Source organism: Nerophis ophidion, linkage group LG05 (assembly GCF_033978795.1).
Source record: "Nerophis ophidion isolate RoL-2023_Sa linkage group LG05, RoL_Noph_v1.0, whole genome shotgun sequence".
NCBI lineage: Eukaryota > Metazoa > Chordata > Actinopteri > Syngnathiformes > Syngnathidae > Nerophis > Nerophis ophidion.
This window is the reverse complement of record NC_084615.1, coordinates 47022058-47049933: the sequence shown is the minus strand read 5'-3', so window position 1 is coordinate 47049933 and position 27876 is coordinate 47022058. Positions and strand designations below refer to the sequence as shown.

The following is a 27876-nucleotide window of genomic DNA, read 5'->3' as shown; positions in this document are numbered from 1 at the left end:
ATGAATACCCCATCGGATCCAACGTGCGTAGCGCTCCAGACTATAATTGATAGCTGTGGTCTCACACAAATAATAAATGAACCCACGCATCGCAACGGTAATACGATAGACCTAGTGCTTGTCAGGGGTATCACCGTTTCCAAAGTTACGATACTCCCGTATACTAAAGTATTGACCGATCATTACCTTATAAAATTCGAGGTTCAGACGCATGTTCGGCAAACTAATAATAATAATAACTGCTATAGCAGCCGCAACATTAATACGGCCACAACGACAACTCTTGCTGACCTACTGCCCTCGGTAATGGCACCATTCCCAAAGTATGTGGGCTCTATTGATAACCTCACTAACAACTTTAACGACACCCTGCGCGAAACCATTGATAACAGAGCACCGCTAAAGTTAAAAAAGGCTCCAAAAAAGCGTACCTCGTGGTTTACAGAAGAAACTAGAGCTCAGAAATGATTGTGTAGAAAGCTGGAACGCAAATGGCGCACGACTAAACTTGAGGTGCACCATCAAGCATGGAGTGATGGTTTAATAACTTATAAACGCATGCTTACCTTAGCTAAAGCTAAATATTACTCAAATCTCATCCACCGTAATAAAAACGATCCTAAATTTTTGTTTAGTACGGAAGCATCGCTAACCCAACAGAAAATTGAAGTCATTAGAAAGGAGATTAAAGACAATGCGTCCCAGCTACAACTGGAGTCATTAGAAAGGAGATTAAAGACAATGCGTCCCAGCTACAACTGGGTTCTATTAACACTGACACGATTGTATATACGGCGGATACTGCCCTCCAAAATAGTTTCTCTTGTTTTGAGGAAATAACATTAGAGGAATTGTTACAACGTGTAAATGGAATAAAACAAACAACATGTTTACTTGACCCACTTCCTGGGAAACTGATCAAGGAGTTATTTGTATTATTAGGTCCATCAGTGCTAAATATTATAAACTTATCACTTTCCTCGGGCACTGTTCCCCTAGCATTCAAAAAAGCGGTTATTCATCCTCTTCTTAACAGACCTAACCTCGATCCTGACCTCATGGTAAACTACCGACCGGTGTCTCACCTTCCCTTTATTTCAAAAATCCTCGAAAAAATTGTTGCGGAGCAGTTAAATGAACACTTAGCGACTAACAATCTATGTGAAACCTTTCAATCCGGTTTCAGGGCAAATCCCTCCACGGAGACAGCCCTCGCAAAAATGACTAATGATCTATTGTTAACGATGGATTCTGATGCGTCATCTATGTTGCTGCTCCTCGATCTTAGCGCTGCTTTCGATACCGTCGATCATAATATTTTATTAGAACGTATCAAAACACGCATTGGTATGTCAGACTTAGCCCTGTCTTGGTTTAACTCTTATCTTACTGATAGGATGCAGTGCGTCTCCCATAACAATGTGACCTCGGACTACGTTAAGGTAACGTGTGGAGTTCCCCAGGGTTCGGTCCTTGGCCCTGCACTCTTCAGCATCTACATGCTGCCGCTAGGTGACATCATACGCAAATACGGTGTTAGCTTTCACTGTTATGCTGATGACACCCAACTCTACATGCCCCTAAAGCTGACCAACACGCCGGATTGTAGTCAGCTGGAGGCGTGTCTTAATGAAATTAAACAATGGATGTCCGCTAACTTTTTGCAACTCAACGCCAAAAAAACGGAAATGCTGATTATCGGTCCTGCTAGACACTGACCTCTATTTAATGATACAACTCTAACATTTGACAACCAAACAATTAAACAAGGCAACACGATAAAGAATCTGGGTGTTATCTTTGACCCAACTCTTCTTTGAGTCACACATTAAAAGCGTTACTAAAACGGCCTTCTTTCATCTCCGTAATATTGCTAAAATTCGCTCCATTCTGTCCACTAAAGACGCTGAGATCATAATCCATGCGTTTGTTACGTCTCGTCTCGATTACTGTAACGTATTATTTTCGGGTCTCCCCATGTCTAGCATTAAAAGATTACAGTTGGTACAAAATGCGGCTGCTAGACTTTTGACAAGAACAAGAAAGTTTGATCACATTACGCCTGTACTGGCTCACCTGCACTGGCTTCCTGTGCACTTAAGATGTGACTTTAAGGTTTTACTACTTACGTATAAAATACTACATGGTCTAGCTCCATCCTATCTTGCCGATTGTATTGTACCATATGTCCCGGCAAGAAATCTGCGTTCAAAGGACTCAGCTTATTAGTGATTCCCAAAGCCCAAAAAAAGTCTGTGGGCTATAGAGTGTTTTCATTTCGGGCTCCAGTACTCTGGAATGCCCTCCCGGTAAAAGTTCGAGATGCCACCTCAGTAGAAGCATTTAAGTCTCACCTTAAAACTCATTTGTATACTCTAGCCTTTAAATAGACTCCCTTTTTAGACCAGTTGATCTGCCGTTTCTTTTCTTTTTCTCCTATGTCCCACTCTCCCTTGTGGAGGGGGTCCGGTCTGATCCGGTGGCCATGTACTGCTCGCCTGTGTATCGGCTGGGGACATCTCTGCGCTGCTGATCCGCCTCCGCTTGGGATGTTTTCCTGCTGGCTCCGCTGCTGTGTTGGATCCGCTTTGGACTGGACTCTTGCGACTGTGTTGGATCCATTATGGATTGAACTTTCACAGTATCATGTTAGACCCGCTCGACATCCATTGCTTTCCTCCTCTCCAAGGTTCTCATAGTCATCATTGTCACCGACGTCCCACTGGGTGTGAGTTTTCCTTGCCCTTATGTGGGCCTACCGAGGATGTCGTAGTGGTTTGTGCAGCCCTTTGAGACACTAGTGATTTAGGGTCATATAAGTAAACATTGATTGATTGATTGATTGACATGGGCTCAGGAACACTTCAGAAAACCACTGTCACTAAATACAGTTTGTCGCTACATCTGTAAGTGCAAGTTAAATTTATTATCTGCCTATGTTGAGAAGAAAGTGATGTACTAATTATTTTCCATTTGTGACTGTACCTTTAATTTATGTAGGACCTGGGGGGAGTTGGGTTTATGTGTGTATGGGGTATGTGTTTGGTTGCTGTTCTTGGAAGTGGGTGGGGAAAAAAAGGGGGAAATGTGTTTACTGTTTTATTGTACATTGTAATACCTGTCAAATTCAATAAAAACATTTATTTAAAAAAAAGAAAACCACTGACACTAAATACAGTTCGGCGCTACATCTGTAAGTGCAAGTTAAACCTCTGCTATGCAAAGCGAAAACCATTTATCAACAACATCCAGAAACACCGCCGGCTTCTCTGGGCCCGAGCTTATCTAAGATGGACTGATGCAAAGTGGAAAAGTGTTCTGTGGTCTGACGAATCCACATTTCAAGTTGTTTTTGGAAACTGTGGACATTTGTGTCCTCGGGATCAAAGAGGAAAAGAACCATTCGGATTGTTATAGGTGCAGAGTTCAAAAGCCAGCACCTGTGATGGTACGGGGGTGCATTAGTGCCCAAGGCATGGGTAACTTACAGAGCTGCGAAGGCACCATTAATGCTGAAAGGTACATACAGGTTTTGGAACAACATTTGCTGCCATTCAAGCAACGTTACCATGGACACCCCTGTTTATTTCAGCAAGACAATGCCACACCATGTGTTACAACAGCGTGGCTTCATAGTAAAAGAGTGCGGGTACTAGATTGGCCTGCCTGTAGTCCAGACCTGTCTCCCATTGAAAATTTTGAAGCCTAAAATACGTCAACAGAGACCCCGGACTGTTGAACAACTTAAGCTGTACATCAAGCAAGAATGGAAAAGAATTCCACCTGAAAAGCTTCAAAAATGTGTCTCCTCAGTTCTCAAACGTTTATTGAGTGTTGTTAAAAGAAAAGGTGATGAAACACAGTGGTGAACATGCCCTTTCCCAACTTCTTTGGCACGTGTTGCAGCCATTAAATTCTAAGTTAATTATTATTTGCAAAAAAAAATAAAGTTTATGAGTTTGAACATCAAATATCTTGTCTTTGTAGTGAATTCCATTGAATATGGGTTGAAAGGGATTTGCAAATCATTGTATTCCGTTTATATTTACATCCAACACAGTTTCCCAACTCATATGGAAACGGGGTTTGTAAGAACAGTACCAATTATAAAGACTAAACATGCCAGTGGTACAAGGTCACATTTTTATGTGCATGCTTTTTGTCATCTCTTAGGAATGGAAACCAACATGGTGTTCCTCTATAATGTACAATAGGTATTTTAAGTAAAACCAGAAAACTTTCTTCAATGCCTCCAGGGACACAAACACACACATTTGAATCACACGTTCGACAATCTACTTTTTTTCAAATACAGAAACATTTTTAAAAAACTGCCAATTATTCCTATAAGATACAGCATATTCACAATATGAAATATTAGGCAAAAATACTAACTTCCTTTCAGGAATGTAGAATAAACCACATCAAACACTTAAAATAAACAAATCATTGGCAATTATTTGTTAAGTATATGTCTAAGGGAAGGAGGCGATACCAAGGCAGAACTGCGTTTCTTGAAGGTTTATTTAAACTTTTGATGAATGTGTGGGATGTGTATGCTACCACTAGTGACTGAATGCAGACGATGTGTGGAATTAACAATGTGGAATTTACCGGAGGGTGTTGTCAATGTGTGTTGGATGTATATTTCGTCTAATCCAAAGGAGAAGACGAAGGCGTAGTCAGCAGGGAGGCAAGCAGTCGGGGGCTGGAAAGAAGCAACATTGTCCAGGTCCAAACAGTGGTCGAGGATCGGGGAAGGCAAGGAACAATCCGGGAGGAGGTCGTGAGGCAAGACACGATCACGGAGGACACTGTAGAAGACACAAAGGACATCAAGACAGGAAAGAGGAAGAGCACAAAAATGCAAGCAAGGTACGAGGGAAAGGTGCCAGACGTGATGGTTATTCAGGTGAGATTGGCCACGTTGTGGCGAAAGTCTCCTGGTTCCAGTGGGTTTTTATGCTGCTCCCTTTCATCAACACCAGGGTGTGCTGATTCACAATTGCCTGCAGCCTTGTCGCTGCGTGGGTGTGCTGCGACCAGCGTGAGCAGGGGCGTGTCCAAGTATGCTGCCAGCAGAGGTCCCGGCAGCTACAACTGCCGAGGAAAAGCGTGTTTGAGTCTGCGTCGTAACATTATTGTTCCTTTAATTATTTTCTTTTTGCCTTCATACCGATAAATATTAGGTTGATTTAACTTATGTAATGTTTACTACTTGTTGAAACATTTGGTTTTATTTATTTATATATTTTATTTGTGAACTCTTGATTTTATATATCTTTTTTTTAGTGGGAACTCTTGTGTTCAACTGTTGGTTTCTGTATTAGCAATTGCACCCCACTCGAGTCCAGTAGATGGTGGTAATGCACATATCAAGTTGGCCGCACAAACCAAACAAAAAAGAACGAAAAAGTGGGAATATCCAATTTTAAAAATTAATTAAGAAATATCGTTAAAAATTAAAGATAAGGCAGGGATAATGGCTGAAACATTCTCAAAATACACAGTCCAGAAACCTCTCAGAAGAAGAGACAAATTAGGGGTTTTAGACCAGAGGTGGATTATGAACCATTGGATGGATAAACCATTGACATATCATGAAATGACAACAACAAGCAGGTCAAAACCAAGCACTCTGGGTAAATATCAAAGTTGTTATGTATTGCTGAAGCATTTAGGAGAAGCAGAGTTGTCAAAGTTGCTGCAGATGCATAACAAGGTTTGGCAGGAGGGGAAACTACTATTGAGGGCTTCAGGTTTTAGGTTTTGCGTGTAAACAAGCTAATAGTTGTTGATCATTCATCCTGTGATACTGAGAATGCCGACGACTTCTGTGATTGTCAACTTCCACAATCAAAGTGGTAGAGATAAAACCAGTTATAATCGCATTCCTAAGCTTGTTGGACAGAGGGAAGTGGATGAACAGAAGAGGGAATGGCGACTGCGAGCATGGATTCCTGCAATCAACCAATCTGATGTCGCATGCTATGAACAGTTTTGTGTTTTTTCGGATCATATCATTTCAGGTATTTTAAAAAATAATAATAAATAAACGACCGCACCACTTTGCATTAACTTCATGTGCTGAGTTGAAGAACTTGGATATTATTTGTTTTGCTAAAAAAAAAATTCACTTCTCTGATCCGGACTGTGGCCTTAACCTAGGGGTCGGGAACCTTTTTGGCTGAGAGAGTCATGAAAGCCAAATATTCTAAAATGTATTTCCGTGAGAGCCATATCATATGTTTTAACACTGAATACAACTAAATGCGAGCATTTTTAAGTAAGACCAACATTTTATAGTATAATAAGTATCTTATTCTTTTTAAAAACATTGTTATTCTGAAGCTAACCAATAATAAAGAAAATATTTCTTACCATTAATGCGACTTCTTGAACAGGTGCGGTAGAAAACGGATGGATGGATTAGGATGCATGAGAATGTGGTATATTTTGAACGTTATTTTTAACACTGTGATTACCAGCGGAATTATTCATTACTTATTGTGTTAAGAAATGTCTGCTAAGATTTATCTGAGAGCCGGATGCAGTCATCAAAAGAGCCACATCTGGCTCGAGAGCCATAGGTTCCCTACCCCTGCCTTAACCTAAAACAAATCTCATGCGACTTGAAAACAACATTCTCCAAATACTGCCTTGCAGACAATAAGCTGAGATGACCTCAGGGGTTATTTGTGATTATCCAAGCTGTCAAACTTAGGTTGTGAAGATTTCTGAAAGTGCATGACTCTAGCTTTGACGATACAATGTCCACTGGGTTTATACAGATAAATACAAACGTCACACAACCATCCACAAACAAACTGCATAGCTTTTTAGACTCTTATAATTGTTAAAGTATTTCAAAGTGTGAATTTGGCTGGGTTATAAAATTTAGGTAGTTCACCAAGTTTGGGTATGAAACATCGGGGGAAGATGTTATGGTCTCTGCTGCACTCAGACTTGTCGATCTGGTAAATATCCTCACATTCAATTACGGCTGTTTTTCTCCTTATAACGACAAAGGGTCTTCTTATCTAATGACTCACGGTATTTTTCTATCGTATCAAAGCCGTTGCAATGTTATTTCCAACGGTATATTTTGGAAATATTATGTGTAGCGCTATTGTAAGCAATTTTAGGGCATTCAAGCAATCACAACTGGACTGTTTGGTTTGTCTATGAAAGCCAAGCAATTTAAATGTTTAGGTATGGTTTTTGATTCACGGTTAACATTGAAGACACATATATAAATAATTGTGTATAAATGTAAAAAAAAGTAATACATGTGTTTGTAAGGTAGAACTTGGGAGCGAGTTGTGTAGCTCTTAATCAGTTTATGTGGCCTTGATTAGTTCAATGTTAGATTATAGATGTATGGCATATTGCTCAGCAGCAAAATCGAAAATTAAAAAGTTGGATGATGTGTGAGCACAAGCATTAAGATCAGAGTTTACCATATATGTATCTGACCGTGGCGTCGTCCGCCACACCATAACAATCAGGGTCTTTTACATGAAAGCAAATTAAAATAATATACTGTATGAATGGATATATAACCTATTATTTACGCACTATTGATTAGTGATGCACGGAAAATGTGGCCACTGAAAAAGTTTAATCAACCGTAAGTAAGATGAATGTGAGTGGAACTTCGGGAGGAGACGACGAGGCACCATCCACACTGCCTTTTTTCCTCACTTTGGCTCCGGCGGCTGCGACTTGGCCGGTGGGCTGGCGGCTCCTCCAACCATGGCATGTGCACAGCCCTCCTTTGCACTCTAGCCAGACCCACTCAGCCCTTAGAGCCCTTGTTTCAAAGTTACGGATCTGACTTGCCGACTTCTCTTACCCGTTTTGTTCTAACATGCCAGGTATACAGCAGTGGCGATTGCTAAAGACTGCAAGAAAAGTTCAGCTTCCACTAAAATCTAAAAAAAAGTGGTCAAATACGTGCTTTTGTGTTGCATTTCATTGACTAAATGCATCAGACTGCGTTCAACTTTTTTTTAGAATCAGCTATTTTGGCGACAGCTAAATTTGCGCCACTTTTTTTCATTGATGTGGTAGCGTCACAGTGCTGCTGCTAAACGAGACAATCATTGGATGAATACTTGGCTTAGTCCCGGCCAGGGACACTGAGCGAATGAATAAGAGTGAAGAGGCGACCTGACTGGGCTGAATCTCTTTTTGATTGACAGCATTATGAGTAAATCAGCAATCTTGAAATAGTGTCAAAGCATTTTTCATCTTTCATTCCAATGTTCTTGCTGATATGGAAAAATTTACACTTTTTTAAGTGAAGTTGTAAACCACCTGCCACTGGTACACAGCCAGTGTTACATCGTACAGTAATAACAATTATAAAATATAAATGGTAAATGGGTTCTACTTGTATAGCGCTTTTCTACCTTCAAGCTACTCAAAGCGCTTTTGACACTATTTCCACATTCTCCCATTCACACACACATTCACATGGTGATGGTGGGAGCTGCCATAGAAGACCCTAACCACGACCCATCAGGAGCAAGGACCAAGTGTCTTGCTCAAGGACACAACGGACGTGATAAGGTTGGTAGAAGGTAGGGATTGAACCAGGAACCCTCGGGTTGCTGGCACTGCCACTCTCCCAACTGCGCCACTGTAAAAATACAGCAAAACAATATAAGAAAAATATGTTAATACTAATTACTAACAACACAGACTTGATTTCAAATGTATGTAAATTTGTTTTAACATTCATTTATGTATATATATATTTATATATATATACAAAAGATATATACAGTATGCATCATCAACAATTATGCAAATCATATAGGTACGTCATATTGGCCACGCCTCTACCACCAGAAAGGAACCATCTAGTAATGAATAATTGGATACATTTACTGGGTTATAGTGATTCACAGCCAACAACGGCTGTGATTCAGTAGTGCTGGGAGTCGGAGGGGAATGTTCGGAGAGATCGGTCATGACACTGCGCAAGAGATGGGAATATTTGGTATGAAGGTAAGCCCCACGGTTGTTTATCAAGTGATGGCCCATAGATGCCGGTAAGGCCAGCGGTTAATTGGCATTTTTCAAGAGTTAAAAAGATGAAGAGAAATGTAGATGTGATAAATGAATATAATGAGCATGTTATAATTAATTATGAAACTTTTACGATAAGTGTTTAAACAGATGGGGCGAATCAACGAGAGACGGGTGTGACTGGGTTTGGGGTAGCGGTGCCAACAAAAGGAATTGGGGTGAATAGAAGGACGTCAGATAAATTAGGTGTACACTGTGGAAATGGTTGCAGTAATAGTGGCTATAGAGGTTGCCCCCCTAGGGGGTTCTGCGAACCACCACACACTGCCACGAGAGCCCGGATTTCAGGGTACAACACTGTTTTATTTTCATAAATGTTAAGAGGCTTTTGCCTTCCAGCAAAAATTATTTTTTTAGCCCATGTCTTTCTCTCTCTCTCTCTGGCTCCCACTCCAACTCCAACCCCGTGTCTCGTCCGGTTGCTGCTTATAAAGGGGACAGGTGATTGATTAGAAAACAAGGCCTACCTGGGCCATCTACTCTCCAGTCGCTGTCTTCGAGGCCCGTCCTTGCACACCCCGTACCGCGGCAGGCTCGCAGGCCACGCCCCCTCCACAGTAGCATTGAAGTGGGTGGAGCTAACATAGAAAGATAGAGGGTTAATTTGCACTGACTCAGCTTCTGTTCTCGCAAGTTTAATGTATTTTAAACAAAACAGCCGTCAAGATATACAGTATTTTACTTGAATTATTGCAGCCAGAATAATAACAAATCAAGGGAGAAAGGTTTAGATTTTGTGGTTACCAGCTCATGTAGGTGTGAGGGGAGAAAAAAGACGGATGAGTTGGCGAAGAGAGCGCTAAGAAAAGAAGAAATAGAAATGCAAGTTAATATGTGCAAGGAAAAAGGTGAAACGTGAAATATGAAAAAGTGTTAAAGAATGGCAAGATAGGTGGGATAGAGAAGGCAAAGGTCAAAGACATTCATGGGAAATACAGAAGAGTGTAAAAGTTGAAAGGGTCGGAAGTGCAGTAAGGAGAGAAGAAATGATTACCATGGACCCCGACTTAAACAAGTTGAAAAACTTATTCGGGTGTTACCATTCAGTGGTCAATTTTACGGAATATGTACTCTACTGCGCAATCTACTAATAAAAGTTTCAATCAACCATGATACTGACAGTATTATGAGTATGGGCACTGTATTTTAAATAAAACAACAAGAGGAATTGGTGAATGTGAGTGTGAATGTTGTCTGTCTATCTGAGTTGGCCCTGTTATAAGGTGGTGACTTGTTCAGGGAGTACCCCGGCTTCCACCCAATTGTAGCTGAGATAAGCTCCAGCACCCACCGCTACCCCAAAAGGGACAAGCGGTAGAAATGGATGGATGGATGGAGGTCAAGACATACATATCTAGACATTTCATTGAAATGTATAGGGAAACATAGCACAGGCCTTTGTGATTATTTTATAGGGCATGTATTAAGAATACAATGTAGGAAATACAGTAGAGAAAGCGAAATAAATTAGCGAAAGAGGAAGTTATGTTAGTAGTGGAAGATATTTTAGGATTGTACTCAGAACATATAAATAACATATATTTTTTTAAAAGACAAGTGTAAATATAAAATCATGTCGACCAGAGTAGGGTTCCAGCTCGCTTCATACTCCATATCAGCAGGTGGCGGTAATGCACAGTACCAACCACTATTAAACCGAAGAAGAAAAGAGAAAGAGGAAGAGGAAGAAGAAGAAGAAGAAGAAGACCAGAAAGTACCCCGTCAAACAAAAGGCGGCAAAATGGAAGCGGTCGACAGAACAGACTTACTTGTCGATGACACAAATCAAGAATGCAGAATACAACTTACGTCTAAAAGACAAGCTATAGCGCAGATAAAATTGTACCAAGACATTTTAAAGAAAGCTCTCGATGGACAAGCGGGAATTGCGGAGGAAACAAAGCGAGTTTTACTTCAGGAGCTGCTGGCGGTAAGTTGGAAAAGTTATCTTGGAAAACATGTTTGACTGTCAAAGTAAAAAAAACAAAACACAGAAGTGCTTGTCGATCATATATATAAAACAACCTATACTCACATATATCCATTGTCTATGAGGGCAACGGAGAACACGCTGGAGCTTCTCTTAAATTATAAATTGTTTCCGCGATTACTCCACCTTTATACATGGCAAAACATACAAACCCATGCACTCTGTGTTTTGTGCTCTCTCATTTCATTTTTATATGAAATACACACAACAGTTTGGTTATTACAACACAGTCCTAACAATTATTTATCCTACTTTATTCAACAGAATTTTGAGTCTGCAGTCCATCAAAACGTGTTAGTGAACGGACAAACGTGGGAGGATGCCCCGGATGTAGATGGTAATAAAACAACAAAACATGACTTTTATATAAAGGACAAATAGGACCCAATTATGTACATAAATATTGAAATATCCATCCATTTTATACCGCTTATTCCCTTTTGGGGGCGCTGGCGCCTATCTCAGCTACAATATTAAATGTGTCATTACAAATTGTAACTGGAATTGATACATACATGTAATTATTTTATCCATGTATTATTTACTACTCAGTGGTCAAGTGGTTAGAGTGTCCGCCCTGAGATCGGTAGGTTGTGAGTTCATACCCCGGCCGAGTCATACCAAAGACTTTAAAAATGGGACTCATTACCTCCCTGCTTGGCACTCAGCATCAAGGGTTGGAATTGAGGGTTAAATCACCAAAAATGATTCCCTGGCGCGGCACCGCTGCTGCCCACTGCTCCCCTCACCTCCCAGAGGGTGATCAAGGGTGATGGATCAAATGCAGAGAATAATTTCGCCACACCAAGAGTGTGTGTGACAATCATTGGTACTACTTAGTTTATGATTTAATTTATTATTTTCTGGTTTAATGATTTCTTTATTATTTGATGAACCTGAAATAATAATTAGACATAGTGGGCGGGTCTAGCACAAATTTAGTCCAATGAATGATCTGGTCTGAAGCCTGGAACTACCAAAGTCTTTTGAAACATTTAGGCTCAGGGTTTCCAGCAGATTGCTAATATAGTGGGATGAGGGAAGGGGTCAATATGACTTCATCATATATTTTGCACAATTGGTGTATATTTTTTTTAATAAAAGACAAAATAACAAAACATGTTATTCGTAATTAGTATTAACTACAGATTAATCACAAAGAAGTGTCTCAATCCTGAACGCACTTGGATTAATCATGCAATTTATTTTGACCATAGAAGGTCTATTAGTTTATCCGCTATACAGTCAGTGATCCGATCTGACCTGTGAAAGCGGGTCATGAGAGAACCGTTTGTGATTGAAAAATAAAATTACAGGTAAATAAACTCAATAAACAATATTACATTCAAACTAGAAGAGGCAATTCCTGAAGGAATTTCATGTGAAAGCTCCAGTGCTAAAATTGAAGTGAAATGCTGACAGAATGTAGTATAAAGGTATGAATCGTTTGAATGTTGAAAAGCTTACGCTGAACTGAAATACTAATGGAATATAGGATGAATGTTGAAATCGTTTAAACACTAAAAGTGTTTAAATATTGGAATGGTTTGAATGTTGAAGAGTTTAAATTTCCAGGAAACCCGGAATTTGGTTTGGAACTTGGGAAAGTGTTTGTTTGAACGTCCAGGATGAGCGGAATGTGTTTATGTTGGATTGGTTTGAATTGGTTGAAAAATGTGGGAATTTTGCATCTTGGAAAAAAATTCACATTCATTTCAATGGGAACTTCCTGGGAATGTGGGAATTTGGGGGAAAGCGGGGATTTTTGAAAATGATTAGGAGCATGAATGTCCTGAATGAGCTGAATTGGTTGGTGTTGGAATTGTTTAAATCAGGCAAGAAATGTTGAAGTAGTAAATGGAGTTAGGGGATTTTGGGAAAATTGGGAAATTTTTTTAACTTGGAAAAAGGGTAGTTAGAATTTCCAGAATGGTGAAATGTGTTAAAGGTGGAATGGGTTGAAGAATGGAAGTTAGGAAAATGGCCAATTAATTTTACAATGGGGAATATGCAACAACAAAAAATGAATTTTTCTTTAGAATTGCTGTAGAGCACAACATTCCCAAACAGGCTAAATATTTTGAAGTTGGAAAGGTTTGAATCAGATGAACTTTGAAGACTTAAAAAAAAATTGGGGGGAAAAAGCGAGAATTTTTTTTTAAATTGTAAAAAACTTAAATCGTCTGAATGAATTGAAATGGTTGGTGTTGAAGTTTTTCAAATCGGTTGAGAAATGTTGAAGTAGTAATATGTGGAATTGAGAAATGCCATCCATCCATCCATCCATCTTCCTCCGCTTATCCGAGGTCGGGTCGCGGGGGCAACAGCCTAAGCAGGGAAACCCAGACTTCCCTTTCCCCAGCCACTTCGTCTAGCTCTTCCTGGGGGATCCTGAGGCGTTCCCAGGCCAGCCGGGAGACATAGTCTTCCCAACGTGTCCTGGGTCTTCCCCGTGGCCTCCTACCGGTTGGACGTGCCCTAAACACCTCCCTAGGGAGGCGTTCGGGTGGCATCCTGACCAGATGCCCGAACCACCTCATCTGGCTCCTCTTGATGTGGAGGAGCAGCGGCTTTACTTTGAGTTCCTCCCGGATGGCAGAGCTTCTCACCCTATCTCTAAGGGGGAGCCCCGCCACACGGTGGAGGAAACTCATTTCGGCCGCTTGTACCCGTGATCTTATCCTTTCGGTCATGACCCAAAGCTCATGACCATAGGTGAGGATGGGAACGCAGATCGACCGGTAAATTGAGAGCTTTGCCTTCCGGCTCAGCTCCTTCTTCACCACAACGGATCGGTACAACGTCCGCATTACTGAAGACGCCGCACCGATCCGCCTGTCGATCTCACGATCCACTCTTCCCTCACTCGTGAACAAGACTCCTAGGTACTTGAACTCCTCCACTTGGGGCAGGGTCTCCTCCCCAACCCGGAGATGGCACTCCACCCTTTTCCGGGCGAGAACCATGGACTCGGACTTGGAGGTGCTGATTCTCATTCCGGTCGCTTCACACTCAGCTGCCAGGCGCTCGCCATCGTGCCCCACCTCCGGGCCTGGCTCCAGAGGGGGGCCCCAGTGACCCGCGTCCGGGCGAGGGAAATCTGGGTCCATGTGTTCTCTTCTTCATAGAGGTCTTCAAGCTGATCTTTGTCTGATCCCTCACTTAGAACCTGTTTGCCTTGGGAGACCCTACCAGGGGGCATAAAGCCCCCGGACAACATAGCTCCTAGGATCATTGGGACACGCTAACTCCTCTACCACGATAAGGTGGCAGCTCAGAGAGGAGGAATTGAGAAATGGTAATACGGAAATCCTGGGATTTCGGGAAAAACTGGAATTTTTCCAGTTCAAAAAACAACTTTGTGTTTTGTCCTGATTAAGACGCTGGAACGGTTGAAATGTGTCGAAAAATGTAGAACGGGCAGTCGTCAGAAAAAAGGGTGGAAATAGGGCTTTGAAAAAGCAGGAATTCTGGAAAATCCAGGAATTTTTTTGGAACTTAGAAAAAGGGAGGTTTGAATTTCCAGAATGGTGTAATATGTTGAAGGTGGAATGGTTTGAACCGTTGAAAAATGTTGAAATGGTGGAAGTTTGAAAAATGGCTAATTCATTTTGAATGGGAAAAATGTCCCGTAAAAGCTGAAATCCTGGGAATTTTTGGAATTTGTCAAGGGAAAGCCTGCGATACCTGAATAGGCTGAACAGTTTGAAGTTGTAACGGTTTGAATCGGGTGAAAAATCTGGAGAATAAAAATAATAAGTTGAATAACAAGAATAAATAGATTAATTTTGGTGTAGAAAACCATGTGTGTGAATGCTCCAAAGCATTCACACAATTAATGAGCAACATTAGCTTAACTATTTGTGCAGATTTTTTTTATTATTAATAAAACTAACGTAAAAGACTTACACAATGTACCTAACATGTAAGCAAATAAGCCACAGCGTAAATTCCGGTGTTTAACTCGTCGCTATTTTTTCGGAATCAAAGTATATATCTTGACATATTACATATAGTATATTATTTGTGCATTATTGACTAAGTACTTTGCTCACTGAAACCGGATGTTGTGATGACGTATTCACTTCCGCTGGCCGGTGGCGTTTTCCCGCGCACATGAATTACGTACTTGGCATTCAGGTGGGATTTCTGTTTAGACTGCAGCCACATTTGAAAGAATCAGATTCCAATCGGATCCGGACTAACTCCTGATGTGGCCCAAGTCTGATGCACAAAGATCAGATTTAAAATGTTAAGACGGGCAAAAGATATCAGCGTCACTTGAGGACAAGAATCAAATTCGGTATGCAGTGTAAGTGGGGCCTAAATATTAAAATTATTTAATAATGAACTTTTGTATTAAATAGATAATGGCACATTAAATAACACATTTTAATTCCAATAATGGCATATTTAAGTATTCATTTAAAGATTTAATTATTTGATTTTGTTACTTTTGACCCTCCATATTTTTACAATATCTGCACTTTATTCTTATTTAACCTTTTTTTTTGTGTTAGCTGAGGACGACGGCGATGACTTGAAGGGACAGCTGGACGACGCCATCGTTGAGACGACGAGCAGAAGAGGCTCGTACCCCCGACGCATCCTGCCTTATGTGGTCCAGGCTCTTAAAGCTGAGCGCAAACTCCTGGTGGGTGTTGCCTTCATCTAAGCTTATTTATTGAAGTGAAGCACTTTGGGGTTGACACAAAATAACAAGAGCTGTCCTGAAACTTTTGAAAGAGTCATCATTTTTGTCCAGGACCATTATGAAGAACCAATCAGAGCTCAGCAGGTGGTCTCAGACCCTCCAGCGGGTAATTACATGCATACACTGTAATTCATCTGTTTTCATAAATGCAGCAATGTGAGCAAACAATGCTCTCCTGTTTGATCAGCAAACTTCATGAAAGATGTGGCCGCTGCAGCGCCTGCATTGGTGAAACAGGCCAGGCAGGTCATCAAGGTACAACACGCACGCACGCACAGGGTATAGAAAAGTCATAATGTTTTTTCTGTTTTCAGTCCATCTGCACTTTGCAGCAGCAGGCAGAAGGTCTGTGTCAGGTTGTCAAAGGTTGTCAAACCCATTTCCAAGTGGACAACGACGTGTTCGGCAGCAGCGGGCTATCAGCAGAAGCCCCGCCACCTACAGTAAACTGCACACCGTCGACCAAGCAACCAATTAGAAGAGTTGTGACGGACAGGGAAGCCGCAGGCGCCTACATGGCCGTCAAACATGAATATGATGGAGAAGCAAATTGAAGACAATTCATCAGGATTGCTTGGAATGAGGTTGGGAGAAGTCTGTGCTTTTTCTTTTGGACACGATCATTTTTCACACTTCAAAAATTTTTGATTGTTAAAATTTACAGCCATAATGGAAACTAGATCAATCAATTTCTGTAGAAATTGTGTGTGAAGGCTCCAATATCGAAGCTGAAATGAAACGCTGATGGAATGTAGGGTGAATGTAGAAATGGTGTAATGGTTTAACTGTTGAAAAGGTTTCAATTTTGAAGAGCTGAAGCTAAACTGACATTCCACTAAAATGTAGAAGTGGTTTGAAAGTTGAAATTGTTTAAAGGTTAAATAAACATGGTATGAGAAGTGAAGCGCAGAAGCTGAACTGAAATGTAGTATAAATCTTGAAATGATAAATGTTGGCATAGTGATGTTAGAAGAGTTAGCATACTTCAAGGGATTGCAAAGTAACAATCTAAATGTATCCCATTAGCTAAAATGCTAGCATGTTAACAGGGGAACAGTTAGCATACCGTATGTTTCGGATTATAAATCGCAGTTTTTTTTTCATATCGTTATAATCTAGAGCGACTCATGTGTGAAATTATCAACACATTACCGTAAAATATCAAATATTATCTAGAAGCGACACAGAGGAAGAAGATTTCATGAGATTTAGCGATTAGGAGTGACAGATTGTTTGGTAAAGGTATAGCATGTTCTATATGTCATAGTTATTTGAAAGACTCTTACTATAATATGTTACATACCAGGCATGTTCTCAGTTGGTTATTTATGCGTCATATAACGTACACTTATTCAGCCTGTTGTTTACTATTCTTTATTTATTTTAAATTGCCTTTCAAATGTCTATTTTTGGTGTTGGACTTTATCTAATAAATTTCCCCCAAAAATGCGACTTATACTCTAGTGCGACTTATATATGTTTTTTTCCTTCTTTATTATGCATTTTCGGCCGGTGCGATTTATACTCCGGAGTGATTTATAATCCAAAAAATATGTTACTTCTAACACGATGCCAGGTTAAAAAAAATCAGATTAATAAGTTAAAAAGTGCAAGATTAGATAAAATGCTAGTATTAAATGTTAGCATGCTAACATTAGCATGGTATCGGTAACAGCTAGCATACTTCCAAGATGGCGCCAGGTACCTATATCTTCCATACATCCATTTTCTACCGTTTATTCCCTTTGGGGTCGTGGTGGTGCCTATCTCAGTTACAATTGGGTGGAAGGCGGGATACACCCTGCACAAGTCAACACCTCATCACAGTACCTAAAACTTATAAAATCTTATTAATGTTGGCATGCTGAGAGGGAAACCACTATCATACTTCCAAGATGGTGTCAAGTAAGGAAATCCATTAATTAGGGGGAAAAAATAGCTTAAATGCCAGTATAAAATTGGAACAGTTCGCATACTTCCAAGATGCCGCCATGTAACACAATTTATGAGCACAGGTCGCGTTGCAATCTTTTCAATCGTTTGAGAAATGTAGAAATTGTGGAACTGGGAAAAAAAATACTCCATTCTTTTGATTAGGTAATTTGAGAAAACTGGGAACTTTTGTTAAATGGAAAAGAGCACTAATGTCCTCAATCAGCTGAGTGTGTTGTTAAAATGTTTAAAACAGTCAAGAAAAGTTGAAATAGTAACACTTTTTAAATAAGGATCCGGAAGAAAACAGAATGTTTTAAGGAACTCGGGAAAGTATTAGCTTTGATTTCCCTGGATGAGTGAAATGTCTCGATGGTAAAATGATTTGAATCAGTTAAGAAATACTCAATTCATTTGAATGGGAATTTCCAGGTAATTTGGCAATTCTTGTAAAACTGGGAATTTTGGAATATATCACAATTGCCCAGTTTCAGATTAATGGTTTGGTTTGGGAAAATTTTGAGTAAATCGAGAAATGTTGACGCAAAGAGGGACTAAGCAACTTTGTTGTCCTGATTATGTCGAATATGTTGATGGTGGAATAGGTTGAACAAAGTGGAAACAGAAGCAGAAAGGACAAATGGAGGGAATAGGGATTTGGAATTCTGGGATTTTTTTTTTAGCTCGGGGAAAAAAGGTATATTGAATGTCCATTGGTGAGTGGAATGTGTTGATTGTTTAATTGTTTGAATCGGTTTAGAAATGTGGGAATTGTAGAATTAAAAAAGAGTGGCCATTTATTTCAATGGGAATTTCCTGGAAAGTTGGGGATTTCGAGAAAACCGAAACATTTAAAATGATAGATAATATCAAAATGACTAATAAAAGGGTTGGTGTTTGTGCCACCATCACTCCCATAAGTATCAAACATAATTTTCTTTGGCTGATGGTGATTCGTCTTTGTGGATATGACGTACGTCCAAAAGAAGAAGAAGAATGCATGGCCACATTTTGACACTTTTAAAATGTCTGTACAAATTGTATGATGTATTCCTTTTATTCTGACTGAGGTCATTTTTAAAATCAATTATAAATTGAGGAATCGCTCCTTTATCGCTGTTATTGGTTCCGGACATGGCTGTGAACATTTTAATTTCTGCTAATCATTAACCATAAATAGCTGAATGCTGAGCAGCTCGATCCAATTGTTTACTCCCCATGACGAATTTGTACCTTAGTAATGAAATTTTTAGTCTATTTAAGCATTTTTATGCTGAGGGCAAACCTTTTGCAGAATTTGTTTGCCCAATTGTGTGAGTGTGAAGGTTGTCTGTCTGTGTTGGCCCTGCGATGAGGAGGCGACTTGTTCAGAGTGTACACTGCCTTCCGCACGAATGCAGCTTTTATCGAATCCGATTGCTCTGAGCTTATCCAACAATAAAGTGTGGTTAACGGTGTCAAAGGCCTTCTGAATGTCCAGCATGACCATGTTTGCCCGTGTCCACCTCATGTTTGATGTGGTCGTCAGATAGAGAAGGCATGTGTCAGTGGAGTGGGTAGTTCCAAAGCCGGATTGGAATTTGTATATTGGTTTATTATTAGCAAGGTATCTATCGACCTGTTCATAAACTATATTTTCCATTACTTTCGAAATGGAACTGAGAATAGAAACAGGTCGGTAGTTACCAGGTTCTAATTTGCTTCCTTTTTATAAAGGGGGGTTACTCTTGCTATCTTGAAATCCTTGGGTACTTGGCCTTGTTTTATTGAGAGGTTTATTATATGTGTGATTATTGGGGCAATGGTGGTGGCAGAGTCCATGAGGAATCTGGAGGGGATATTGTCAAGACCGGTGGCCTTGTTTGGGTGGAGCACGCTCAATTTTTTAAGCACCTTGTCAGCTGAGACCATTTCTAATTTGAAATTGTTGTTGATTACTCCTAGCTTTCTGTAGAAAGAGATGGGAGGTGAGAAAACGCTGTGTTATTTCCTTTTAATGTGAATAAGCTTATAATGTTATGCAAAAGTATAGTTATAACAATTTGATAGACAAATTATACTGTTTATAGTCACGGTGAAGGGGGGGGCACAAAATATTTGAGAAGTACATGACCTCCATCTAGTGCTACGGCAAAGACTTTGATCCTTGTTAAAGTACAGTGTTTTATTTTTCTCTAGTCAAACTGTTATAACTGTATAATGTTACAGCATCCAAAAATACTAAATATACCTGTAATTGAGCCTCTGCCTTGTTTTGATTGAATACTTATGCCTACTACGCTACTGTATTTTATAATGGTGGTACTTCGAAAGCCAAGTTTTTTTCTGAGGTAGTATTGTAGGTAAGTTTTAAATTTGGTAGAGCTGCTCAGAACTTACAAAGCATCCATCCTTTTTCTACCGCTTGACCCCAAAACGGACAAGCGGTAGAAAAAGGATGGATGGATGCTTTGCAAGCTTTGAGCGAGCTCTCACTCCCACTATGTTGCATGGACGTTGGATGGTCATGTGACTTAAGAGAAGGGCGCCTCAGATGTTCCCAAAGTGAAAAAGGAAGTGAAAGTTGTCATGTTTCCTCTCAACACAATGACTGGACTTGCTGTCCGCTGGCGTGACCTCTTGACATGTCAGCGTGCTCCTCGCAGCTCACACGTCAGGTAAGAGTGTCTCTTCCTAGCTGACTTACCTGGCTTCAAACTTCCAGTTTTGTGCACGTGTGTGTCAGGCTTCCTCTGACGAAGAAGACAGGAGGATGAAGAGGAGGGAGAAGAACAGAAGCGCAGCGCAGAAAAGGCGCAAGAGACAAACACAAAGAGCTGACATGTTGCACCAGGTGTGTGCTGATTGGAAATGATCTAGGTAGGAATCAAGGTGATGTTATGCTCACCTGTTTCTTGCAGATGTATGAGCAGCTTCAGCAGAGGAACACGACTCTGAGGCAGGATGCACGTACATGCACACACACACAAACAATAAATGACATGAGTGTAATTGTGCAGGATTTGAAGGATTAAAAGGGGAATGCTTACAGATAGTGTCCCTGTGCGAGGAACAACGTATACTGACTGAAGCTTTGGGGGACCATGAGCCTGTGTCCCACCATGCACTGCCTGCAAGATGACGTCATCGTGTCCTGCGTCCTCTGAAACCTTGTTACCTCAGCTGCTTCCTCCAAAACCCCCGTATAGATCATTAATGTTATGTTATGCACTCTAATTATGCTTGGTAACCACACCTTTTTGAAGTGACTGTAGGCATTCGTAAGGTTGATCTTTGGCTTTAGTGATGTTACATACATAACATTGTTGTAACTCTGGGAGCGGCAATCATAAACGTTGAAAGAGCCATATTGGACCAAAAATACAAAAACTAATCTAGAGCCGCAAAAAGTGGAGTTAAGTGAAGTGTATTTATATAGCGCTTTTTCTCTAGCGACTCAAAGCGCTTTACATAGTGAAACCCAATATCTAAGTTACATTTAAACCAGTGTGGGTGGCACTCAGAGCAGGTCGGTAAAGTGTCTTGCCCAAGGACACAACGGCAGTGACTAGGATGGCGGAAGCGGGAATCAAACCTGCAACCCTCAAGTTGCTGGCATGGCCGCTCTACCAACCTAACTATGCCGGAAAGCCGTCTATAAGTCTTATTATAAAGGCAACACATGACGTACGTGTCTATATTAGCTATAATAGCCTACTATCAAAATGACTGTGTTGCAGGGTGAAGCAGATCTTCATTGACAGAAATGTTGAAATGTAATATTTATTCTACACATTTTTACAACATTGGAAAACATAAGTAAATCAGAGGCTACTTACAAGGTGAAAACTCCTGGAAATGACTGGCTCAGAATGGCCAAAGTTATAGATGTGTGTGTCAAAGTCAAAGGAAACGGCAGGTTGTGTTCTTCTAATAGATTTATTGCAATCTTTGGCAAGCTAGGTAGTGTTTGCTGTGGTCTGGAACAACATGGCGCATAAGTATCTGAAATGCAGTCAATATTACATGTAGATAATGTGTAATGGGACATGCAAAACTAAATGATATACAAAGAGCATCAAGGATATATAATGAGCTCAAATATACCTACAAATGATGCATAATGATGCAATATGTACTACACTGTGACGTGCTGTAATGGGAGGCAGTGCCTCACCTGCCACCAGGTGGCTTAACCATGAGATGTTCCAAAACGAAGTAATAAAATAAAATAAGTTTAAATATTTCTCTTTTGGTTTATGCTTTCTGTCATTTTGGTGTGGTTCCTGTATTGGATCATTTTCATGGTCAAAATCGCGGAAATTACATGTTTCCTGATCAAAACAATGCAGCAGATGAGAAGTGAGGCAGACACAGGTGGTGCTTCCACGGCTACACGCAGTGTGTATAAGGCGTGTGAGGTGGCGCATGCTTTTTGCCAAGTGGAAAAGGCAGGTCTTGAGGCAGCAAGTACCTCTGCCTCAATGTAAGGGGCGATATATTGTCAACTTGCAGTTCAATGCCTCAGCAGTACTCTGACTCGCCACACTGGGAGAAGTGGGGGCGCTCAAGCTAGCAGACACAGGTCTATCCAGTGGAAGCCAGCATTTTTTTATTTTCTTTTTTCTTAAAAACTGTATTTATAACAAAAATTGCATTTTTATTAGAGTAAGCCAGCGTTTGTGGGTGTTTTTTGTCGGATGCAAAAATATTGTTTAATTTTTTGGAATGAAATAGAATTAACTCTGGCTTCCTCCCTCTTCCAAAGACATGTACCTGGGGATAGGTTGATTGGCAACACTAAATTGGCCCAAGTGTGTGAATGTTGTCTGTCTTTCTGTGTTGGCCCTGTGATGAGGTGGCGACTTGTCCAAGGTGTACCTCACCTTATGCCCGATTGTAGCTGAGATAGGCACCAGCAACCCCAAAAGGGAATAAGCGGTAGAATATGGATGGATGGAAATTTAATTAATTGAATGTTTCTGCCAATATGGAGGATTATATACTGTATCCAAGATTAAATACTTCTCTAAACTGGACTTTAAGACAAGATGAATGCGATCATACAAACTATGCTTTCATGGATGATAACTATTGCTGCTTCAGGTACAAATACAGAAAGGTAATATACACTCACAATACTTGTTTTATTTTGTTAAAAGCAAATGGGACCAAAAAGAATTTAATTACAACTTTATGGAATACTTTTTGGACCCATTTATCATATCATGAAATCATTATAACGTTTTTATGAAAGCGAATAACTCCCTTTTTTCCCCCGTTACTCTAATGTGCAACCTAAATCAACAATGATTAGAGCTGCACATATGAATTTAAGTAAAAAAGAAGATTTTTTTTTTTGTATGCCACACCTGGTGTTTATTTAGTTCACCGCACGTCACTAGTACTACATACAGCTACCCTCAATAGGATGTTAGCGTCGATTAGCTTGCAGTCATGGAGTGACCAAATATGCCTGATAAGCACTCCAGCAAATCAATAAAATCAACAAAGCTTACCTTTGTGCATTCATGCACAGCATAAAACATTTAATGGACAAAATGTGACAAAGAAGCAGTGGCATAAAACATGTCTTTCTGTGGCAACATTGGAGAAAGTTGAACATGTAAACAAACTACGATGAGCTCAAAGATCACTGGAATTAGTAGGACAAAAAGGTGCTTGCCAAATACTCGCATCAGTGAAGCATGTATAACATAAACACTGGGATTTCTAACAATTAGGAAGGTTTGGGTCATGTTTGTCCTCCTACAGAAAAAATATAAAAAATATATATATTTTATATATACATAAATGTTTTTATTCATCTTCTTCCATTCTTACACATCTCTGAAATAGGTCCAGGGAGCCACTAGGACGGCACTAAAAAGCCGCATGAGGCTCAAGAGCCGCGGGTTGCAGACCCTTGTTCTAACTTTTTTCTCATCTTTCTAATATTAGACTCATTGATTATATATTACATTTATTAAATAGATTTTAAAAATGAACTTTATTGGTACGTTTTTGGAAATAATGTAGTCCACAGAAGTGTCATGAGAGGTCGACACGCACTCCCATTGATTGACACTTTTATTAGTAGATTGCGCAGTTTAGTACATATTCCGTACAATTGACCACTAAATGGTAACACCCGAATAAGTGTTTCAACTTGTTTAAGTCGGGGTCCTCGTTAATCAATTCATGGAAATGTTTTGTATCCTAAAATGATTCCTAAACGTCACTTTACGACCTGATTAGTTCAAGCAATATACATTATGATACGTTTTGTAACACTTTCAGCGTCATGTGACTTCCAACGTGTCACAAATAAACGCAAGCAAGCAACTCCGCTGTGACTTTCTATGTAGTACAGAATTGAACCGCGAGAGGCCGCTAGTCACGCACACCGAGCTATGTTGAAGACGTCACTAGACAGCGTCCCCTGGCGGTGTAGCATCATTATCTTCATTAAAGTTTTAATATTGTAATCAATGTTTTTGTTTGTTAAGTTATTTTCTTGCAATGCATTAATGTGGACTTTTATTTTCACAAAAACTAGATCAGGAGTCACCAACCTTTTTGAAAGCAAGAGCTATTTCTTGGGTACTGATTAATGCGACGGGCTACCAGTTTGATACACACTTAAATTACCTTTAACTCTGTTATTATTAATAATTAATGATATTTATCTTTGTGGGAACGCTGATCATCTTAATGATTTCTCACAATAAATATATATAGAAACAGGTAAATATCAATATGCAACACTTTAATTTTATATTTTCTCTAAGTGCACATTTTTCAAATTGAACATTTTCAAACGACCACTTCTAAGACAGTCTTGTGAAATCACAATATCCCATTTTAACATTTAGCGGTATAGCTCGGTTGGTAGAGTGGCCGTGCCAGCAACTTGAGGGTTGCAGGTTCAATTCCCGCTTCCGCCATCCTAGTCACTGCCGTTGTGTCCTTGGGCAAGACACTTTACCCACCTGCTCCCAGTGCCACCCACACTGGTTTTAATGTAACTTGGATATTGGGTTTCACTATGTAAAGCGCTTTGAGTCACTAGAGAAAAGCGCTATATAAAATATATATAATTCACAACTAGCTATCCACTAAAAATGTTTAACAAATCATGAAGTACTTTGCACCATGTTTGTACAAATAATAACTCATGTAAAATACAAAATCAACTCTCAAATGTTTAAATAAATCCTGTCACACTTTGAAGTGGACACCAAATCTGTTATCTGTTTCTTTGTCAGTTAGTGGGAAGCCTGGCATTGCAAGCTGTTAACTAGTGTGTTGTACTCTGGTGTGTAACTTGACACTGCAACTCTGAGTGAGTCTTGCAGATGTGCATCAGTGAGGTGTGTTCTGTGTTTGTTCTTGATGAAGTTCATGTCAGAAAAGGTTATTCACAAAGATAAGTTCAACCAAACATGCTTGCAACCTTCATAGCTGCTGCCCATACACCGCTATACTTTTTGGTGTCAACAAGGCACCAAAAGTTTGGTGCAGCCTGGTGGGCTTTAAATTTTAAATTGTCAGGAAAGAAAAGGAAGGAATTTAAAAGGTAAAAGGATAAATGTGTTTACAAATCCTAAAATCATTTTTAAGGTTGTATTTTTTCTCTTAAATTGTCTTTCTGAAAGTTAAAGTAAAAAAAATAAATGCATTTATTTAAACAAGTGAAGATCAAGTCTTAAAAATATTTTCTTGGATTTTCAAATTCTATTTGAGTTTTGTCTCTCTTAAAATAAAATAAAAATGTCGAGCAAAGCGAGACCGGCTTGCTAGTAAATAAATACAATTCAAAAAATAGAGGCAGTTCACTGGTAAGTGCTGCTATTTGAGCTATTTTTAGAACAGGCCAGCGGGCTATACTCATCTGGTCCTTACGGGCTACCTGGTGCCCGCGAGCACCGCCTTGGTGACCCCTGAACTAGATTATTTAAAGCCTTCAGATAACGTTGGACTGGCACTTTTATGGTCAATGTTTCCATGGCAACCACGTACAGGGCATCAACACAGGGTCTGTCCTGAGTCACGTTGCAATGACGCAACCATACTTCCGCTTTGCTTGTTCTTCTCGTTCTGCATAAACAGTTAAACTTGCATGTAAAAAAAACAAAAAACAGGAAGAATTAAATCACGAGTCCAGAGATATACATTGGCAGGAAAATATTCAAGTCGCGTTGACACAAATTCTATCATCATCATCTCTTATAACACAACCTTTATTTTGAAAGATCACTCTTTGTCGTGATCCAAGGAAACTTCTATAGAACATTTTAGAAAACTCTGGTCAGCAACGTAACTTAGCGTTTAGCTGTTTACTCCAACTTCCTACCATGAATTGATTAACGTGGACCCCGACTTAAACAAGTTGAAAAAACCTATTCGGGTGTTACCATTTAGTGGTCAATTTTACGGAATATGTACTGTACCGTGCAATCTACTAATACAAGTATTAATCAATAAATCCTCTGAGTGTCGATTACTTGACGTTTGACCTCCACGCACACAAAGCTGCAGGTCATATGGTGTGACAGTCAACTTGCATCAGGCTTCTCGCCGAGCGGTGACTGAGTTGCATCATCGTCTTGCACAACACAGCATGACGAGGCAGTGTGTGTCTGCGTGCGTGCGCGCGCGCACTTTCAGGAAGAGAAACACTGCGCGCTCACGCTGAAATCAAACACACACTCCCTGGACACTTGATTAGGTACACCACCCAATGAATGATCGATCCTGTCATGTATGTAGTTGTGCAATATTAGCAGCAAAGTTCAGTTAAGCAGGAAAAAAAATCTAACAATGTATTAAACCACAGTTTTAAATAACGGATGGCAGTACAAATTTCAGATTTTCAAATGTGGACTTTTGATGAATATATGAGGTAGAGACTTGTCCAGGGTGTACACCGCTTTTTGCCCGAATGTAGCTGGGAGATATGTTCCAGCTTCCCCCGTGACCTCAAAAGGGACAAGCGGTAGAAAATGCATGGACAGATGGATATTCATTATTTTTCAAAGACAAGGCAAAAAAAGTTTTTACTGGATTGTTTCCTGCACACTTTCCCTGCACACTGTCACCTCCCAATGACACCAAGGTCGAAACGTCAGCTTTCCTCCACAGAGAAATATCACGATTCTAAATAAATATTTATTAACTAATTTTGGGTTTGGAGTATAACTTATATGGACTATTCGCTTGTGGTAACTCTTCAAACTTTCATTTCTGTCTTTTTCTGATGTAACTTTTTAAAATTAGAATTTTCCTGAAGGAATAAATAAAGTACTATCCATCTATCAATCTAACACATTTTGAACTACTCAAAACGAATTTAAGTCCATCTCAAACTACTTGACTTTGTTTTAGTACATTGTTCCAAATGGGAGGATGACGTAGTTGAAAGAAACAGGAGTTAATTTTTTCGCATAGAATTAGTGATAACATGAACTTAGCCACATGGTAATAATATTAATGTAATAGTGGGCCTAATATATTGGTTAAAGTTAAGTTAAAGTTTCAACGATGGTCAAACACACGCAAACTGTGGTGAAATTATTCTCTGCATTTGACCCATCTACTTGTTCACCTCTTAGAGGTGAGGAGAGCAGTGAGCAGCAGCGGTGGCCACGCCCGGGAATCATTTTTAATGATTGAACTCCCCATTCCAACCCTCGATGCTGAGGGCCGAGCAGGGAGGTAATGGGTCCCAGTTTTATAGTCTTTGGTATGACTAGTGTTTTTGTTTGATTGAAACTTTTATTAGTAGATTGCACAGTACAGTACATATTCCGTACAATTGACCACTAAATGGTAACACCCGAATATGTTTTTCAACTTGTTTGTATCGGGGTCCACGTTAATCAATTCATGGTGTATTCATCGTTATACTTGTATAGTGCTTTTCTACATTCAAGGTACTCAAAGCACTTTGACAGTATTTAGGTAACAGGACTGTACTGGGATTTGAACCCGCAATCATAGCTGAAATATGATGGAATATACAGATAGATTTAGTAACTTTTGTTCTTCACAGAGAACGTGAATGACACAAGTTCCTGTGGACCATGTGACTTGTGGAATGTTCTACATATTCAAAAGGAGGTAACATGACTGAGTGAAAAGCCAGGAACACCACTTTTAACTT

The 27876-nt window shown here is 39.9% G+C and overlaps 1 protein-coding gene and 1 long non-coding RNA gene across 3 annotated transcripts; one reads left to right on the top strand and one right to left on the bottom strand.

Annotated features, from left to right (window-relative positions):
* Positions 1-6711: 6711 nt before the first annotated feature.
* On the bottom strand, positions 6712-20691 carry LOC133553206 (uncharacterized). Of its 2 annotated transcripts, XR_009806874.1 has the most exons (4): positions 20620-20685; positions 20419-20464; positions 9564-9674; positions 6712-8644 (listed from the first exon to the last, which is right to left on the bottom strand). It is a non-coding gene; the product is annotated as an uncharacterized LOC133553206 (long non-coding RNA). The 2 variants fall into 2 exon arrangements; XR_009806875.1 differs by lacking the exon at positions 20419-20464 and having other exon boundaries at positions 20620-20691.
* On the top strand, positions 10753-17258 carry nsl1 (NSL1 component of MIS12 kinetochore complex). The gene is made up of 6 exons (XM_061901144.1): positions 10753-11026; positions 11351-11423; positions 15607-15740; positions 15852-15906; positions 15988-16055; positions 16115-17258. The coding sequence occupies exons 1-6, from the start codon at positions 10838-10840 to the stop codon at positions 16352-16354; spliced, it is 759 nt and encodes a 252-aa protein (XP_061757128.1). The 5' UTR covers positions 10753-10837; the 3' UTR covers positions 16355-17258.
* Positions 20692-27876: the final 7185 nt, after the last annotated feature.

What these genes read in the sequence shown, in the direction of transcription:
- nsl1 (XM_061901144.1), top strand. Translation starts at nt 10,838, where the DNA reads ATGGAAGCGGTCGACAGAACAGACTTACTTGTCGATGACACAAATCAA. An exon ending in TACTTCAGGAGCTGCTGGCG is followed by an intron (nt 11,027 to 11,350) that starts GTAAGTTGGAAA and finishes TTTATTCAACAG; the next exon opens with AATTTTGAGTCTGCAGTCCA. An exon ending in GGTCTCAGACCCTCCAGCGG is followed by an intron (nt 15,907 to 15,987) that starts GTAATTACATGC and finishes CTGTTTGATCAG; the next exon opens with CAAACTTCATGAAAGATGTG.